Source organism: Littorina saxatilis, linkage group LG3, assembly GCF_037325665.1.
Source record: "Littorina saxatilis isolate snail1 linkage group LG3, US_GU_Lsax_2.0, whole genome shotgun sequence".
NCBI classification, from domain to species: domain Eukaryota; kingdom Metazoa; phylum Mollusca; class Gastropoda; order Littorinimorpha; family Littorinidae; genus Littorina; species Littorina saxatilis.
This window is the reverse complement of record NC_090247.1, coordinates 18,560,821-18,578,948: the sequence shown is the minus strand read 5'-3', so window position 1 is coordinate 18,578,948 and position 18,128 is coordinate 18,560,821. Positions and strand designations below refer to the sequence as shown.

General features: G+C 40.9%; 2 protein-coding genes across 2 annotated transcripts; one reads left to right on the top strand and one right to left on the bottom strand.

Moving 5' to 3' along the window:
• The first annotated feature begins 16 nt into the window (after window positions 1–16).
• LOC138961781 (uncharacterized) lies at window positions 17–17,340 on the top strand. Its single transcript, XM_070333452.1, has 6 exons — window positions 17–170; window positions 1,853–2,059; window positions 9,404–9,554; window positions 10,583–10,712; window positions 11,769–11,905; window positions 13,739–17,340. The coding sequence occupies exons 2-6, from the start codon at window positions 1,873–1,875 to the stop codon at window positions 13,884–13,886; spliced, it is 753 nt and encodes a 250-aa protein (XP_070189553.1). The 5' UTR covers window positions 17–170; window positions 1,853–1,872; the 3' UTR covers window positions 13,887–17,340.
• Window positions 4,745–7,923, bottom strand: LOC138961782 (putative 2'-deoxynucleoside 5'-phosphate N-hydrolase 1). The gene is made up of 4 exons (XM_070333453.1): window positions 7,610–7,923; window positions 6,994–7,056; window positions 6,582–6,692; window positions 4,745–5,000 (listed from the first exon to the last, which is right to left on the bottom strand). Exons 1-4 carry the CDS (start codon window positions 7,746–7,748, stop codon window positions 4,888–4,890), a joined length of 426 nt encoding a protein of 141 aa, XP_070189554.1. The 5' UTR covers window positions 7,749–7,923; the 3' UTR covers window positions 4,745–4,887.
• Window positions 17,341–18,128: the final 788 nt, after the last annotated feature.

Sequence of the window (18,128 nt, the reverse complement as noted above, 5' to 3'; positions counted from 1 at the left end):
GTCTGTCAAGACAAAAATAGAAACAAAAGGGAACACCCCCACTTCCATCACATCCCACGCACTGACTTCCGCTGTTCCCAAACATGGCACTCCTGTGAAAGGAACGCAAGAGGGAACATCGTCTCCGTTTTTCTGACTCTTTAGTGCAACAGCTGAGGCTCTTCAAAAAGGTAAGTCAGTCTTGTGGTCTTGAAATCTTTCAACTAACCCGTGCGCTTGTTTTGGGTCGCCCAAAGCACCGTAATTGTGTGCAGAACTGATGATGTTTCTAAACCACTAGAACAGTGGTGGGACACTACGAGTTGTTGAGCATAACAACTTTCGAGTACAAAAAGTTTACGTTTTTATAGAGATATCGAAAACAAAAGCTTTTCGTTTTTGTTTTTTTTAGGTTTGCTCCAGAACTGGTGAGTTTGATGTAGCATGTAGACTATAGCTAACACTCTAGCCGACAATGTACCATACCTGTTTTATGGAAAGCATTTGAAGAGTCAAATACTGTTTCTTCCACCCACTCCTTGTGAATCAGTATCAGGAGTTCCCTTGTTCGGCAAGTTGCCAGAAGTTTACACACAGTTTCTTTAGATGACAAATTAAGTTGTATTTGTGAGGAATTGTGGAGCTGTTTGTGTTTTACAAAATATACTGCTTGATATTACCACAGGTGTGCGTATCTAACTAATTAGGCCAGTGAGTAACCATGCAGTGGCCTTTTATTGAGTGAGTGATGTAGAGTTGAAAGACCTGCCTTACTTGTCCAACAAGTCAGAGAAAAAGGTCAGAGTTAAAGGCCCACTCCGCCTCGTGAAAACAGTTTACCTCGCCGTATCAGGTCTGGTCAGGCTTAATTAACATGGGATAGGTCCATCCCTCCACTTGGTCACATACCAAAAACCAACACCCTGACGGCTTGTCATATAGATCTATATAGTGAGATGGATTTTTTTATGAATTTAAATCCGTAAAAGCACAGCTGTGCGTTTTACAAAATGAATTCTTGAGAAAAAAATAGCACTGTACACAGAGAACACCCAGGCTGTTCAGTTGTGGTATGTGACCAAGTGGAGGGATGGTCTTATCCCATGTTAAAGCCTGACCAGATCTGAGACCGTGAGGTGAACTGTTTTCACAAGGCGGAGTGGGCCTATAAAGGACTGGTTGTTTGAGTGCCAGGGATGTAGTTGCCCCTAGCATCACAAACCCAGTCCCAAGTATTCTGTTTGTGTTTCACTTGACAGAGAGAGAGAGAGAGCTAGAGAGGAGTGACAATTTCTCTTCAACAACAACTATAGGCTTGAAAGTATGAATGGGTTGACTGCGTGTCAGTTTTTAGCGGAACTGTGTATTGCACATAATGCAATACATGTAGTATGTATATATATATATATATAAATGTTTGATATGTGTAGTTTTGTTATGTTCTGGGTGCATTTTTGTTGTTGTTTGTTTGTAGTATTTTTTCTCTCTCGTTTTTTTAATTCTATGTGTGTGGTGGGGGGAGGGGAGGAATTGTTGGTTGAGCATTATTTATATCACCAGTTATTAATGAAGTGAAAGTGTATCATGTCTCCCATTCATAGACTAGATTTGGCCATTATTAGTGCAACAACTTTATACTAATGTATGCTTTTGCCTTTACTCGACATGCTGTTACATTGGTTTTATAACAAGTTTGCTGTTTGTTCAAGAAATAGTAGAGAAAAGTTTTGTCATCAAACTCAAAGAAGAAAATTAAGAGATATTACTTTAGTTTTAGTTTTACAAGATGAAAGTGTTCTTATTTACTTTATTAATAAGCCTCTCATTGTTTATATGGAAAATTGTGACATTGGTTACTTAAAACTTGTTTCAGGTCTTCAATTTTCAGCAAGCATGTACCACCTGTGTTACTTCGCCTTGGCGGCCCTGACCTTTGACCTTGGGTGGAGTCAGGAGCGAGTGCGGACCAGCTGGCTGCCGGAGGAGATTCCCAACCCACAGAAGAACCCCAAGGCATGCGGTCTGGGGCCCAACCCTGGATACATCTGTGATCCTAACGGCATCCTTACCAGGCATCAGTGTAAGTGGAATGGACCTTTTACGGAAATAACTCTGTCAGGATTTTGGGGGTTGTGGATGAATTGCTTTCCCTCGTTTCCATAGGAACACTGAAGCAAGCTACCAGACATCGGTGTAACTGTAAGCTCAATAGACGTTTTCCGGAAATAACTCTGTCAGGATTTTGTGGGTTGTGGAAGAGTTGCTTTCCCTTGAAAAGCCAGGAAAGACAAATGAAAAGCCAGGAAAGACAAATGGAAAGCCAGGAAAGACAAATGGAAAGCCAGGAAAGACAAATGGAAAGCCAGGAAAGACAAATGGAAAGCCAGGAAAGACAAATGAAAAGCCAGGAAAGACAAATGGAAAGCAGCTCTTCCAGAACCTATAAAAACCAGACAGAGGTATTTCCGGATTTTGTCTATAATGGAACCATATCTGCCAACCCTCCCAGATTTTCCGTGAATCTCCCGAATTGTACAACTTCTCCCTGCTCATATTCAAGACTAAACGGTCCCCCTGGACCCCCTGGCTCCAGGATTTTGACTTCAGAAGGTTGGCAGCTATGTGGAACCCCATTTTAAGACCTCTCTGTTAAAGATTCCCTCTGTTCAGAGTTTCTGTTCGCAGCCTTTGTAAATGTACCCCCATTTTAAGACTCCCTCCTTCTTCTTCTTCTGCGTTCGTGGGCTGAAACTCCCACGTGCACTCGTGTTTTTTTTTTTTGCACGAGTGGAATTTTACGTGTATGACCGTTTTTTACCCCGCAATTTAGGCAGCCATACGCCGTTTTCGGAGGAAGCATGCTGAGTATTTTCGTGTTTCTATAACCCACCAAACTCTGACATGAATTACAGGATCTTTTTCGTGCGCACTTGGTCTTGTGCTTGCGTGTACACACGGGGGGTGTTCGGACACCGAGGAGAGTCTGCACAGAAAGTTGACTCTGAGAAATAAATCTCTCGCCGAACGTGGGGACGAACTCACGCTGACAGCGGCCAACTGGATACAAATCCAGCGCGCTACCGACTGAGCTACATCCCCGCCCAGACTCCCTCCTTTTTATGACCTGATTTTCTCAGATTGTTGGAGGTCTCAAAGGAGATTCCACTGTAGTGTCAGTGTCATACACATTGCTGTACTTGTCAGTGTCATACACATTGCTGTACTTGTCAGTGTCATACACATTGCTGTACTTGTCGGTGTCATACACACTGCTGTACTTGTCGGTGTCATACACATTGCTGTACTTGTCAGTGTCATACACATTGCTGTACTTGTCAGTGTCATACACATTGCTGTACTTGTCAGTGTCATACACATTGCTATACTTGTCGGTGTCATACACACTGCTGTACTTGTCAGTGTCATACACACTGCTGTACTTGTCGGTGTCATACACATTGCTGTACTTGTCAGTGTCATACACATTGCTGTACTTGTCAGTGTCATACACATTGCTGTACTTGTCGGTGTCATACACATTGCTGTACTTGTCAGTGTCATACACATCGCTGTACTTGTCAGTGTCTTACACATTGCTGTACTTGTCAGTGTCATACACATTGCTGTACTTGTCAGTGTCATACACATTGCTGTACTTGTCAGTGTCATACACATTGCTGTACTTGTCAGTGTCATACACATCGCTGTACTTGTCAGTGTCATACACATTGCTGTACTTGTCGGTGTCATACACATTGCTGTACTTGTCAGTGTCTTACACATTGCTGTACTTGTCAGTGTCATACACATTGCTGTACTTGTCAGTGTCATACACATTGCTGTACTTGTCAGTGTCTTACACATTGCTGTACTTGTCAGTGTCATACACATTGCTGTACTTGTCAGTGTCATACACATTGCTGTACTTGTCAGTGTCATACACATTGCTGTACTTGTCAGTGTCTTACACATTGCTGTACTTGTCAGTGTCATACACATTGCTGTACTTGTCAGTGTCATACACATTGCTGTACTTGTCAGTGTCATACACATTGCTGTACTTGTCAGTGTCATACACATTGCTGTACTTGTCAGTGTCATACACATTGCTGTACTTGTCAGTGTCATACACATTGCTGTACTTGTCAGTGTCATACACATTGCTGTACTTGTCAGTGTCATACACATTGCTGTACTTGTCAGTGTCATACACATTGCTGTACTTGTCAGTGTCTTCTTGGAGTAGAATGTTGAGGGGGAAAGGCTCTGCAGAAAAAAAGTTGAACTCTGATCTAGGTTCTTAGTCTGATCCTATCTGGGACCCCTAGAGATCCCAAGCCTTGCTGTTTGTCATGACTTTCTCACTTTCATCTAGAACCAGGTGAAACCCAAATCAGGCAAGGGAGCGTACTCACAAGATCTAAGAAACAAGGCAGTGGTTGGAGAAGTGTCGGGGAGGTTGTTGTAGGCAGGTGGTTGTTGTCATAGGTGGATGCCAGGACAGGTTTAACTGTACAAGGTCCTTTTTTTACAATCTAGACTCCACTGTACTAGCTTACAATTAACTTTCAAATCGTTCAAAATAACTAGGTATTTCCACGTTACCTATGAAATAAAGAAAGATTAAAGACAGACAGGTTGGTTTTTAATATTTAAGGCACACTCAGCTTCATCTAAACCATCAGATTCTGGTCACAGATACTGTCAGGCTTTTACAAACACTCACCGCTTGAGAACATCCCAGGTGCCCTCTGTAAAGAGCGAGCATTTTTCAAAGAATTTATTTCGTGCAGTCAGAGGCTGGGTGTTTGGTTTATTACAATTTCAATTAAAGAAACAATGCCCTTTCAAAATCGTACTTGCTTCATTACTTTTTTAATGACGGAAAAAAACCTTGCGTTTGCTTTATTACAAACTTGCAAAAAATGTTTTCAGTATCTCAGGCAGTTCTTCTTCTTTGTAGTCTTTGCACGTTAGCGAAGATCCATCAGCTTCTGCACCTCGAATCATTGCTGACAGCCCTGAAAAATGTTCAAATATTTTCATTACCCTCTTCATACACAAAAACAATAACAACTATAAAAATAAAAACACTAAGAAAAGATATTATGTTAACTTGCTCATCAAGTATGATTTTTCTAATGCAAGGGAAGTAACAAGCAAACTTCTTGGAAGACTAAACTTGGCAACAAAATTATGACAACGAATTTTGTACCCCAAATTAAAGTTTCTGTTCATTTCATTCAAACTCTCTATGCCATGAAAGGCACTTCACTGGGATGTCTAGCACACTTTTTGGATCAAACATTTCTTTTACCTTGGGTCACGTGACCGCCGCTCAAATAAGGGTACCCAAAACTTGACCTGATAAAAACGTACAGTTTTAATTTAAAAATCAAGGAAAATCCAGGATAGGCACAACTAGGCAAACATTTAAGAGAAGAAAGTCATTTCGATTATTTATCCAGGAAAGGTTGTTTTGTTTAGCTATGTTGTGTATAGTTCCTGTGTTGTGCGATTTCTACTGATGCAGGTGTCACCGTCAATCACACGAGCAGTCGAAAACGGGAGGTTCTTGCCTTCGTGGTTGAAAACGACGTTAAACACCAAATAAAGAAAGATCAAATTATATCCCCTAAATTCATGACTTTACATGCATTCAGACAATGGGTGATACATTAGTGTAGTGCCAAAGTTTCATTTTAGTCTGTATGCATGCCAAGTCAAGAATTTTTTTTCAACAAACTTGTTTGGGGTTTCAAAGCACTTCATGAATGCAATGTTTAATTCTAACAATAACAATAACAACACTTTATTATTGTCCATTAAAATGTTACATAAAAATGTAAAATTTTCTTCGGCACACCCTGCCTGCCTGCAAACGATTATAACAACAATTGGACAAAAGGACAACACACCTAAAACATAAAAGAACTGAAGGTTTTTAAGATCAGACTGATCAAGCTAAACTGATTGGTTCATACAGACAAGTTGACAGCAATGGTGCATTTTTGTGCCCTTTTCATTTTTAGTGTCTATGTTATACAATCATGCAGATTTGAACATACCTTTTTTTTCTTTTTCTTTTCATTACTTTATTGTCCCATCGCTGGGAAATTCGGGTCGCTTCCTCCCAGTGGAAAGCTAGCAGCAACGGAGTCGCGCTACCCAGGTGTCTGCGTGTTTAGGTGTATTCACCCACCTGCACTTATGGCAGAATGACCAAGGTCTTTTACGTGCCATTGTGATGCCACGGGGGTGGGACATGGCTTCCGTCTCTGGGTCTGCACATAAAGTTGACCCGTGTCCGTCCCGGCCCGAATTCGAACCTGCGACCTTTCGATCACAAGTCCAGTGCTCTACCAACTGAGCTACCGGGCCCCTAAAAACATCTTGTACAAGGGTTCACAAAGCCTGGGCTAAAATGAAAAATATATAAGAACTGTTATACATTTTCACCCTTTTAACAAAATATGAGAAATAAAACAACAAAAAAGTGTACAGAAAAATAAATGAGGAAGGAACAAGAAAAAGCCACGCAGAGAAAGAAATAGTGGAAAAGTGAGAAACAAAGAAACTTTAAACAGAAACATTTCACTGACTTTTTCCACTCTCAGGACGAAAGAGGCACAAGATTTTCTTGTTGAGAGCGACAGCACGACCAATCTCATAACCCACGCCAAGTGAAGGTGTAGTGCATTCTGCTACCACCGCTGAAAGACCACAATACAGTAACAAACTGTAAACAGAGAATGGCATTGACCATAATATTGTCAGTGTCGGACTGTCCAGTAAATACAAGATCATGTGTATGAATGTGTGTTCTGTTTATATTACTCTGTGTGTGTGTGTGTGCGTGTGTGTGTGCATGCGTGTGTGTGTGGGGATGGTTCAGAGTCACTCTGTGTTTATGTGTGTGCTTCTGTATGTGCATGTTTATGTATCTGTCTGTGTGTATGTATGTGCGTGTATGAACAGTTATTACATGTATTAGGCTACCATATTATTACTTACCATCAGACTTATGAAGCCATTCCATGTCTCCGTCGTGAATACCTTTGTCATCCATTTTGACATCTAAGAGAGAGAATAAATGAACACAACAATGTGAAAACTGTACGTCACTGTCTAAGAAAGCAACAACATCAAGAGAAATGCATAAGAGTGTGTGGCAGATTAACAGAGGAAGAATTAAAAGCTGCAGTTGCTGTTACCCCACGGGAAAACACGCACTTAAAATCTGTATTTCTCTGCCAGTGCCTAATGTTGACAAATTTCTTCAATATGCATTAATTTTTCCCTGAAGTGTAATGAACAATCTGCAAAATCTACAATTACAATATCAATTAAGCGAGAGAGAAAAAACTGTAGGTACCAAATATACAACTTTCCTTGAAAAACAAAACAAATTTCTTAGTGTTGTAAACCAACTGAAATAAAATGGCAAAACAGTTCAGTTTAAAATCACTAATCAAGCTTAAAATCAACATGAAATATTACCTAGTTAGTTAAAAAGAATTAAAAGTTATAAACAGATCAAGCGCCAGTGTCTGATGGTTGACCTTGGCCTCTGTAGACAGCGTGACCTTGTCAGGTGCATTTTAATCTGAAACATGAAAATCATTCCTACCTTTCTCACGCTGAGGATCTGCGACATGCTCAGTGAAAACATGGCCATATTGCTTCAGCTGCTGTATGATACGAGAGTAGAGTTCACTATCATTGCAGCCCCCACAAATGCTCCTAGCAAAATAAATGTTGTGAGACATCAGGTTTTTGTCGTCTGCTGTAGTGATGATCTATGGACCCTCGTGTGCTGCTCTTGTTTTTGCGCCTCTTAGAAGTTGGGCTTTGCACATGCGTGAATTAAACAAAACATTGTCTGCTTCACCATTGTGAGTAGAACGAATTATACCGAAGACTAGACGTTATCGCCCAAAATAGGCCAACTAGTGTTGAGCGGTGTTAACTTGTCTAATCAGGCTTTATCGGTGGTCAAGGCCATGTGGCCTACTTCACCACTCCAGTGGAGATGCACAAATACACAAAAGGTTGCAGTTGGACAATTGTGTTGGGTTTGAATATTTGTGCCTGTTTATGCAACATTTACAAGTCTAATTTCATCTTTTGAATAAGCAAATAACATTCAAACAATTTTGTATTACTGATGATGTCTCTGGAAATGACAAAAAGGTACAACAATTCTAATAACACTGACAAAAACATTAATTCCTGTGTTGTCTGCAGTCGTGAACAGAATCAAGATTTACAATTAACGTTATATTAAAAAAATACATATATTTATAGCTATTTCAAATGAGAAAGAAATAACAAAAATATTTAAAAAGTTAGCACCACCACACTGACCTTCAAGAGATACGAAGGTGCGGAAAATAGTTTGCCAGACTACTTCTAGAATAATCCAAGGGAAGTAATCAATACATTACCGTAACTGTACCTTGTACAGTATGTATATATGTGTGACACTTTCACGCTCAAACATTCACGGCAGTCAAAGTCCAAAGACTGACGTACAGGTGGGGAACTTAAATCGTCGTTCAAGTGAACGTCAGGCAACATGAAGACAAACCTCCTCCGAAAGCGCCGTATGGCTGCCTGAATGGCGGGGTAAAAACAGTCATACATGTAAAAATCCACTCGTGCAAAAGCATGAGTGAACGTGGGAGTTTCAGCCCATGAATGAAGAAAAAGAATGAAGACAAACTTCCCTCGAAAGCGCCGTATGGCTGCCTGAATGGCGTGGTAAAAACGGTCATACATGTAAAAACCCACTCGTGCAAAAGCATGAGTGAACGTGGGAGTTTCAGCCAGATAAAAAAAAAACTCCACCCTTAACCCACCAGGCTGCTGCAGCCGGGATTTGAACTCACAACCTTCCAATTTGGAAGCCGATGTCTTATTCACTGGGCCACTGCACCCGTCACGTTGAACACAGACGTTGTCTTGTTCTCAGGCCTCAGTGCTCAGTCATTGACGTACACAGTTTTGATCTGACGCATATTGTTCTGAGCCCTGATCGGTCGCCAACCGATAGTTTTAACATGTAGCAGGCCTTCTGACAGAACATTGAATCTGTAGCCGCGCCAGGGCACTGGACCTATACATACATATTTTCAATCCAGGTCCATTAACTGACCTATTGTCCTCTCAGTCATGGAAGAACACTGCTGACGTTTTCAATGCATTATTTGTCTGTGCAGTGGAGACGATTGACTGGTTCCTGACTGCTGACGTTTTCAATGCAATATTAATTTTGTCTGTGCAGTGGAGACGATTGAACGGCATAGTGGGAAGAACACTGCTGACGTTTTCAATGCAATATTTGTCTGTGCAGTGGAGACGATTGAACGGCATAGTGGGAAGAACACTGCTGACGTTTTCAATGCATTATTTGTCTTTGCAGTGGAGACGATTGACTGGTTCCTGAACGGCATTGCGTTCACGGATAACCAGGCCATGTGTCCGTGCAGTCGCTACCACTGTGAGCATGGCGGTGCTCCTCGCTTTTACAAGGTGGCCATCGCCCTCGTTCCCCGGCTAGCGCTACCCATGCTGTGAGTGAATCATGTAGACAACGGCATTAACTGTGTTTTTATCTTTGATTTGTTTGCTTGTTTCACAATTATCAATGATTTCCAATTTTCATAACTACTGACCACTCTAACAATGTTCATCTCACCCAAAAGTATTTCAAGACTTTTTTTCAATATTTGACTCCTGAAATTTGTATTTTTGTTACAGTGGAACCTCCCGGGCGATCCCTTTTTTAAGACCTCCAAAAATCTCAAAAAGCCAGGTCTTAAAAAGGAGGGCGTCTTAAAATGGGGGTACATTTACAGAAGTTATGAACAGAAAACCTCAGAAACCATGCAGGGTCTTAAGAAGGAGGGCGTCTTAAATTGGGGGGGGGGGAGGGGGGGGGTCTTATACAGGGGGTTCCACTGTACAGTATACTACTTTCGTTTAGAATGTTGATACAGTGGAACCCCCTTTTAAGACCCCTGATTTAAGACTCCCTCCCTTTTAAGACCCTGCTTTCTGAGGTTTTCTGTTCCGAACCTCTGTAAATTTACCACCATTTTAAGACTCCCTCCTTTTTAAGACCTGATTTTCTCACATTTGTTGAGGTCTTAAAAGGGGGGTTCCACTGTAACAAAAATACAAATTTCAGGTGTCAAATATTGAACAAATTCTTGAAATACTTTTGGGTGAGATGAACATTGTTAGAGTGGTCAGTAGTTATGAAAATTGGAAATCATTGATTATACAATGTAATTGTGAAACAAGCAAACAAACCAGAGATAAAAACTCACCATTTGCCAATCAAAAATTAAGTGGCAAACACAATTTTTGTTTTTTCTTTTTTCTGTGTTTGATTCTTTTTTTCTTTGTCTTTCATATTACATTTTGTCTGTGTGTGGGCAGTTTTTGTTGTTATTGTTCAAGGAGACTTTAGGCAAACTTACAGAACGTTATGGACAATTTACAGCACATAATTTTGTTATTCCCGAAAATGGCTCCAAATTGTTCCCAGATCCTTTGCCTTGCTGTAGAGATTGAAACAGAAATGTTTGATTCTCAGGACCACAGGGAGGAGGGCAGAGCCGCTGGACCAAGTCCAGAATTTTGCCTACCGCCTGGAACACGACCTGTGGAACATCAGCTCCTGTGAGGAAGACATCGTCATTGTCTACTCGCGTGACGATCAAGCTGTGAGTGCTTTACCTGGAACACTTAACTGCAAGATGCAGGATAAGATAAGATTTCATATCGTCCTGTGAGGTCACCCTCATGGAAATTCGGGCTGCTTTGTCACTGGGGAAAGCGAGCTGCCATACAGTACAGCGCTACCTTTTTTTTTTTCCTGCATGAATGTATTCATGTTTCCAAGCCCTGCAACTTTCGCTGTGAACTTGGTTTTTTTTATCGAGCCCATGCGTGCACACGGGGGTGTTCGGACACCAAGCGAGGAGAATCTGCACAAAGTTGACTCTGGGAAAGAAATCCTTTTGCCAAACGTGGGGATTGAACCCACGCTAATAACGACAACTGGTTTTAAAGCCAAACTTGCTACCAACTGAGCTATTTTCCCCTTTTAAAGACCAACATCGAGGGCGCGACAGATGTACCTCTTTCTCGTGCCTGTTCATTTATCTTTCTACTATAGGCTTTGTCCTCTGGAAATCCAAAAACAAAGAGACTGCCAACGTTCCAAAATTTTGAATAAAAAAACAAGAAAGGTAAGTTGTTGGAACGTTGTTATTGACAACATTACGTTACAGTAATTGACAAAATTACGTTACAATGACTGTTACGTAATTTTTACAATAACAACGTTCCAACAAGTTACCTTTCTTGTGTTTTGATTTTGTCCCCTGGAGACGAATGTTGGGCTTTAAGATCCGTTGAATCAGTATGTGTGGGTCCGTGTGAAGTCTTTATTCAGAATCACAAAACAAGAATTGTAAGTTATTGGAACGCTTATTTCACAACCAAACAAATCATTCACATTATGTCATAAAATAGTCGTTCACAACCAAACAAATCATTCACATTATGTCATAAAATAGTCGTTCCAATAACTCACCAGTCTTATTTCACAACCAAACAAATCATTCACATTATGTCATAAAATAGTCGTTCCAATAACTCACCAGTCTTGTTTTTTGATTCTGAACTTTTGAACGTTAGCAGTCTATATTGTTTTAGGATTTATTATTCTTGTTGCAATATACCCTACATCGTTTACATCTTATTCTTTTGAACAGCTGGTTACGATGACAGGCAGCACGGCAGGACGCAGACTGGACCCGTATTCTCGCAGCGTCATTCACAGCATTGTGGGTCAGCACTTTGCTGACAACAGGATCAACGAGGGATTGCTACGCATGGTCTATGAAATTGAGTAAGTCATGTCCTACGACAAGCGCCCCGAAGTTTGATAGCTCTCTGTCCGACAACTTTTATCGTACTGCCGAATTCACAGGCATCGGACAGCCTCCCCGATAGCTAGCGGGGGATTCCCTTGTTTACGGTCGCTCTGTGCGTGCGCCTGAAGCAGCAGCTGTGCCCTGTCAAGGCTGCGCTTAATTGCTGTGGCTGGCTGACCGTGGCTGGCTCACCCCAAATTGGCGCCACGCAAACATCTTGATATGCACCAGACGCGTGAAACCGCAACACGAGTATCACTTGCTATACAAGAGGCTAGGCACCCATTCTGTTCGCAAACTGAATGTTGTCAGTTATCACATCCGTCAACAGTCAACTGCAAAATATCGTGTATGCGGAATAGGAATTTGTGCATGTATTCCGTCCCCCAAAATCGTATGTCTTAGAATATTTTTTCTTTCCCGGTAACGCTGCAAACTGATGGCCGCAATCTTGAAATCAAAGTTATCGTAACAACAACAGTGCTTATCGGTAGGGATAGGCACCTCTAACTTTATGGTAGGACAGTGCCTACGATAGGCGCTATCGGTTCTTGGTGAATTCCACGACAGGGGGTTATCGGAAGTTTTCTGTTTCTCGTACCAACAAAACCACTGTCGGATCCTTCTTGAATATGGGCTCTGTGCTCTACCAACTGAGCTACCGGGCCCCCTGAAGGCGCAGAGAGTGCACAGAAGGGTGGAAGGTTTTGTTTGGTATTGATTCTGACCAGCTTCACAACAGCCATGTGTTTTGCTATTCTGATAGACATGTGAGGGGATTCGGGGCTGTGATTGGATAGTCTCACACAGCCCTAGCCTCTGTAAATGTACCCCCTTTTTAAGACCTGATTTTCTCAGATTTGTGGAGGTCTTAAAAGGGGGGTTCCACTGTACTGTACAGACACACAGATGGAACGTGGTAGGTATGAGTTCCACTGTACAGTAGTCCCTTCCATTTCCGGCCCTTTCGTGGGCGTGAACCTGCCCGGAGCGGCCAGCTTTCCCATGACTAATGAGTTTTCCTTCTATAATTGACTCTTAATGGCCGTTAACCTGTCTGACGCGGTCAACGGTCACTGATTTTTGCCCTAAGGTGCCCCTCTTACTCGACAGGAGCGGCCACTTAACGGCCACTTGTCACTTTCGCGGGCGAGCGCCTGTGGTGTGTGTGTGTTGTGTGCACAGCGGGACAGCACGAGCAGACGACATGAATACTTACGCATGCGCAAACTGTAAATACAGACATGCGCATACATGTACATTTACGGCAGTCACTTCCGGATCGATCACAGCTGATGTGAGTTTGAAACACTTGTTTATCTGACACTCAAATACATATATAATAATCCAAACAACACACATAGAAACATACGAAACAATAGCTTAGCCAGGACGATCGAGTTAAACACGCAAATAATTAAGATGTATAAACGAAAGCAAAACTAACAGAGACAATGAATCGGCGGCTCGTGGATGATCGCTTTCTTTTCTTCATGAAAACTTGATCGTGTTTTTGGTGTTTTTTTGGAGGAGGAGGGGGCCTGTAATGAACGGCCACCTGATATTTGCGGTCACCTTTGCAATGACTAATGGGTGACCGGATATGGCAGGTACTACTGTACTGTACAGACACACAGATGGAACCTGGCAGGTATGAGTTCCACTGTACTGTACAGACACACAGATGGAACCTGGCAGGTATGAGCTCCACTGTACTGTACAGACACACAGATGGAACCTGGCAGGTATGAGCTCCTAGTATCTCTTCACAGTTCTTAGGCGTTAATAATAATGATATCTGTGTGCAGACTGGTGCTGAACGGCAACAACTATTACCGTGGCATGGTGCAGGCACAGGTCGGGGGCACCGGTCACCGCTTCGCTCCATCGTCACTCAGCTTTGTCCTCATAGCGGTCAGCTCCGTCCTTCTCTCGTGGTTCGCGCGTTCCTCGTAACATGATTAGAATTCCTTGGCCTGTGTCTTTCTCTTTCGTCTCCCCCCTTGTTTTACATCTTGTTTCGGCATAATCTGTTTGACGGAAGATATTCTATAGTGTTTGTTTTATCTTAATCAACACATTTGCAATTGACAGAAAAGTACAAAGAAGGGAAGTAACTGGCTAAATTCGGTAAAGGCAGTAGAAATTGCTGCAGTTTCAAAATGGTTATTGAAAGACATAAACATAGAATGTGTTGTTTGTTATAACTGAGTTGCAATTTCTTCAGATATTTGGTTTATTCAAAACTTTTGACAGAAATAGTCACTGCTGAGAGTTTGATTCAATTATAGACCTGTGTTATTTCTTTCATGTTTTGTTGGCCAAAAAAAGAGAAATGAATTTCTTCACTTATTTATGCATGATGATTGTACTTACCTGAACAAGAACATTCTGTTCATCAGCGTTACAACGTGGGGGAAAGGTTAACAAGGATGTGCTTAGGAGTGAGGCGTTTAGTTGTCAGCTCACCGCGCTTCGTGGGTCGTGGACGACCCAGAGCATCACAAAATCGTCTTTATCTCTGAAACTATTTGGAGTTTTTAATTGAGACTTCAGGTAATCTCCAATCATCATACAACCTTCCTATTGTCCAACTTTTGAAAGATTATCTTTGTAAACAAACAAATAGAGGATGACGTAATTTGAACTACACAGTCCGGATGATGTGGGTCGTGGACGACCCATATGGAATTACGTAAGGATTTTTACGCTGTTTATCCTTATTCGGATGGCGTGGGTCGTGTACGACATACTCTGCAAAGAGGCGGCAAAACGTGTATTCCTATTCGGATGGCGTGGGTCGTGTACGACCCATACTTTTTGCGTTGAATCCTTCTTTGGAAATTATGGGTCGTACACGACCCACATCATCTGGACTGTGTAGTCTAAAGCGTGATCCGGTAAAGGTTAATGGAGTGCATCAGACAGAGGAAAAAATCCACTTCTGAATAGAACTAAGGCCAAAAAAAAAATAGGTGTGGTTACGGTAACATAGCCAAAAAAAATAGGGTAGGAAGGTAGGCAATCACTTTTTTTGTTTTTTACTTTTTTTCTTCTAATGTGTACAAATTAAACCTACTTGACAGGGAAATAAGTGTGCGACTCGGGCGCTTTTGCTTTCATTGCGTTTTCTGCACTCGTTTACTTGGTTTGTTGAGTCACTTGAGAAAAAGTGACTCTATGTAATCGGTCAGTGTTAGTCTGTCCGGCCGGCCGGCCGTCCGTAGACACCACCTTAACGTTGGACTTTTCTCGGAAACTATCAAAGCGATCGGGCTCATATTTTGTTTAGTCGTGACCTCCAATGACCTCTACACTTTAACGATGGTTTCGTTGACCTTTGACCTTTTTCAAGGTCACAGGTCAGCGTCAAAGGAAAAATTAGACTTTTTATATCTTTGACAAAGTTCATCGGATGTGATTGAAACTTTGTAGGATTATTCTTTACATCAAAGTATTTACATCTGTAGCCTTTTACGAACGTTATCAGAAAAACAAGGGAGATAACTAGCCTTTTCTGTTCGGCAACACACAACTTAACGTTGGGCTTTTCTCGGAAACTATAAAAGTGACCGGGCTCAAATTTTATGTGAACGTGACTCATTGTGTTGTGAATAGCAATTTCTTCCTGTCCATCTGATGCCTCATATAATATTCAGAACTGCGAAAGTGACTCGATCGAGCGTTTGCTCTTCTTGTTTTGTATTTTTTTGACAAATGTAATAAAAAGTTATAGGGTCGGCCCCAAAAAATAGGGTAGGTCGGGTTACCGTAACCACACCTATTTTTTTTTTAGGCCTAAATGCTCAGGGCTAATGCCTCAGTAATTTGGAGGTGCACTGGGTAATTTGGAGGTGGCGCAAGTAATGAGGATGTGTTATCAGTAAAGGTGTTCTCATCAATGTGGAAGTGTTCTTAGTCATTCGGAGGGGTCAGTAATGTGGAAGTGTTCTGAGTAAATTGGAGGTGTTTACCCAAATGTACTTTTAATTATAATGTGAATAAAATTTTAATGGCTATTGCTATTTATCAGTGTAACTATGAATGGTTTAATAAAACTGTTGTGCATTTATGAATCTCACCTGATTACATAGTAATCTAGTTCATATTTACGGCATGGTTTTCACTGTCATAGAGTGAAAGTTTTTTTTACTGGATTGTTGTGCCAATATTACTTCAGATATTAAATGTGTGATTTTTTGGGTTAATATTGCACACTTTTGGTGTATTTTTTTCTCTTGTTTACTGTTCATTCTTTGGGAGTATTAGTGTTAACAATTGTTGTAGCTTATGTAGTCTGTTTTACATTTCAGTGTAGAATTTCTTTTGGTGCTTGATTTGGTTTTCTTTTATTTCTGATATGATTGTCTTTCTACACTATAATACATGTATTACACTAGTATCTATTGGAAGTTGCGATACATTATTATTTGTTCAGGTTTACTTAATGGCTTGCTCTGTTTGGAAGTATCCCTCTTTGTATGCTTTAACTGTGTTTGAAAGCCAGCAGAACATTTTTAATATAATGTATTTATTTGTGTGTGTGTGTGTGTATGTGACTGTGTGGCTGTGTGTGTGTGTGTGTGTGTGTGTGTGTTCATGAGAGAATTTAGAGAGGAGATAAAGAGAGGATGCAAGAGACTGATGTATAATTTGCAACTGATTAGGATGCAGGGTTTACCACAAGATCAGGATTTTGATTTTTGTTTCTTTTTGCTGTTAAGTTGTCTTTTACAGTACTTGGGGGGGTGTTGAAACTGCCAAATAATTAATGTTTGCAAAATTGTGGGGTGTTTGCCCAGAAGGGGGTGTGTGATTAATTGCGAAATTGCATTCTAGGCTAAAAATGTTAGCTATAATAAAGATGAGGTATAACAGAACATTTCCGGAGAAGAGCTTGTGTAATCAAGCTAGACATAAATAAATGAATAAATAAATAAACATGGTTGATTAGGCAAAATTGTTCTTGACAATAGTATATGCTGTCAATAGTTACATGAGTATGGTAAATCCTGTATTCTTTCTTATGTGCTTCAGGGTAATACTTACATTAATATGCACGTAGAGCAATATTTATTCTAATCAGATTAGTCTTCATCCGTCTGATCTAATTATGTCTTCCTGTGTAGAACTTTTTATATAAATATTTTTGTGTAGTCTCGAGGGTATAGGGCTCACTTTTTACACACGCCAGTAAATACAGCACCTTATACTCACATGACATGTAAAATTAACTTCAGACTGGCTGTTTCAAGGTCCAAAGTTCGATCAGCATAAATCGAATTTGGGGGATAATCACATACATGTCACGTGAGTATAGGGTGCTGTATTTACTGGTGTGTCTTTTTACAAGAACTTTGCAAAACACTGAGATTATTTTGAATAAACTGCAGACTTCTTTTGATCTACATATACAGTGTTCTGTGTTACAACTGCCAAGAGTTCTGGGTTGAGGTGCATGAAAGCTAAACTGCATGGATGCTGCCCAACTGGGTGGGAGCAAACTGCAGAGTCTGATTGGTTGAAATCACAACAAATCTCAATTCCAACCAAAACAAACCTGCAGCTGAGTATCACCCATTTGGGTGGCATCTAAACTTGGCCAAACAATTATTGCAACAAATTTCAAACCCAAATTAAAGCATTAATGCCCGTGTCATTTCATTAAAACTGTATATGCCAGTTAAGGCCGTTCACTTAACCTCCAGGATCACCTTTTGGATTAAATATTTCTTTTACAGGGATCACGTGACCGACGCTCAAGTAAGGGTACCCTCAAAATCGACCAGACAAAAACGGAAGAGCCGAATGAAAAATCGACAAAAAATCACAAAAGGCAAAACGTTCCAACTTTGACATACGAGAAGAAAGTCAAACCAATTATCTACCCTGAACAGATTGTTTTGTTTTGCTACCTTGCGTATTTCGCGTGCTATGCTATTCCTGCTGATGCAGTTGTCGACTTTCTTCTCGTATGTCAAAGTTGGAAAGTTTTGCCTATTGTGATTTTTTGTCGATTTTTCATTCGGCTCTTCCGTTTTTGTCTGGTCGATTTTGAGGGTACCCTTACTTGAGCGGCGGTCACGTGATCCCTGTAAAAGAAAAAATTAATCCAAAAGGTGATCCTGAAGGTTAAGTGAACACCTTAACTTGCATACAGTTTTAATGAAATGACACAGGAATTAATGCTTTAATTTG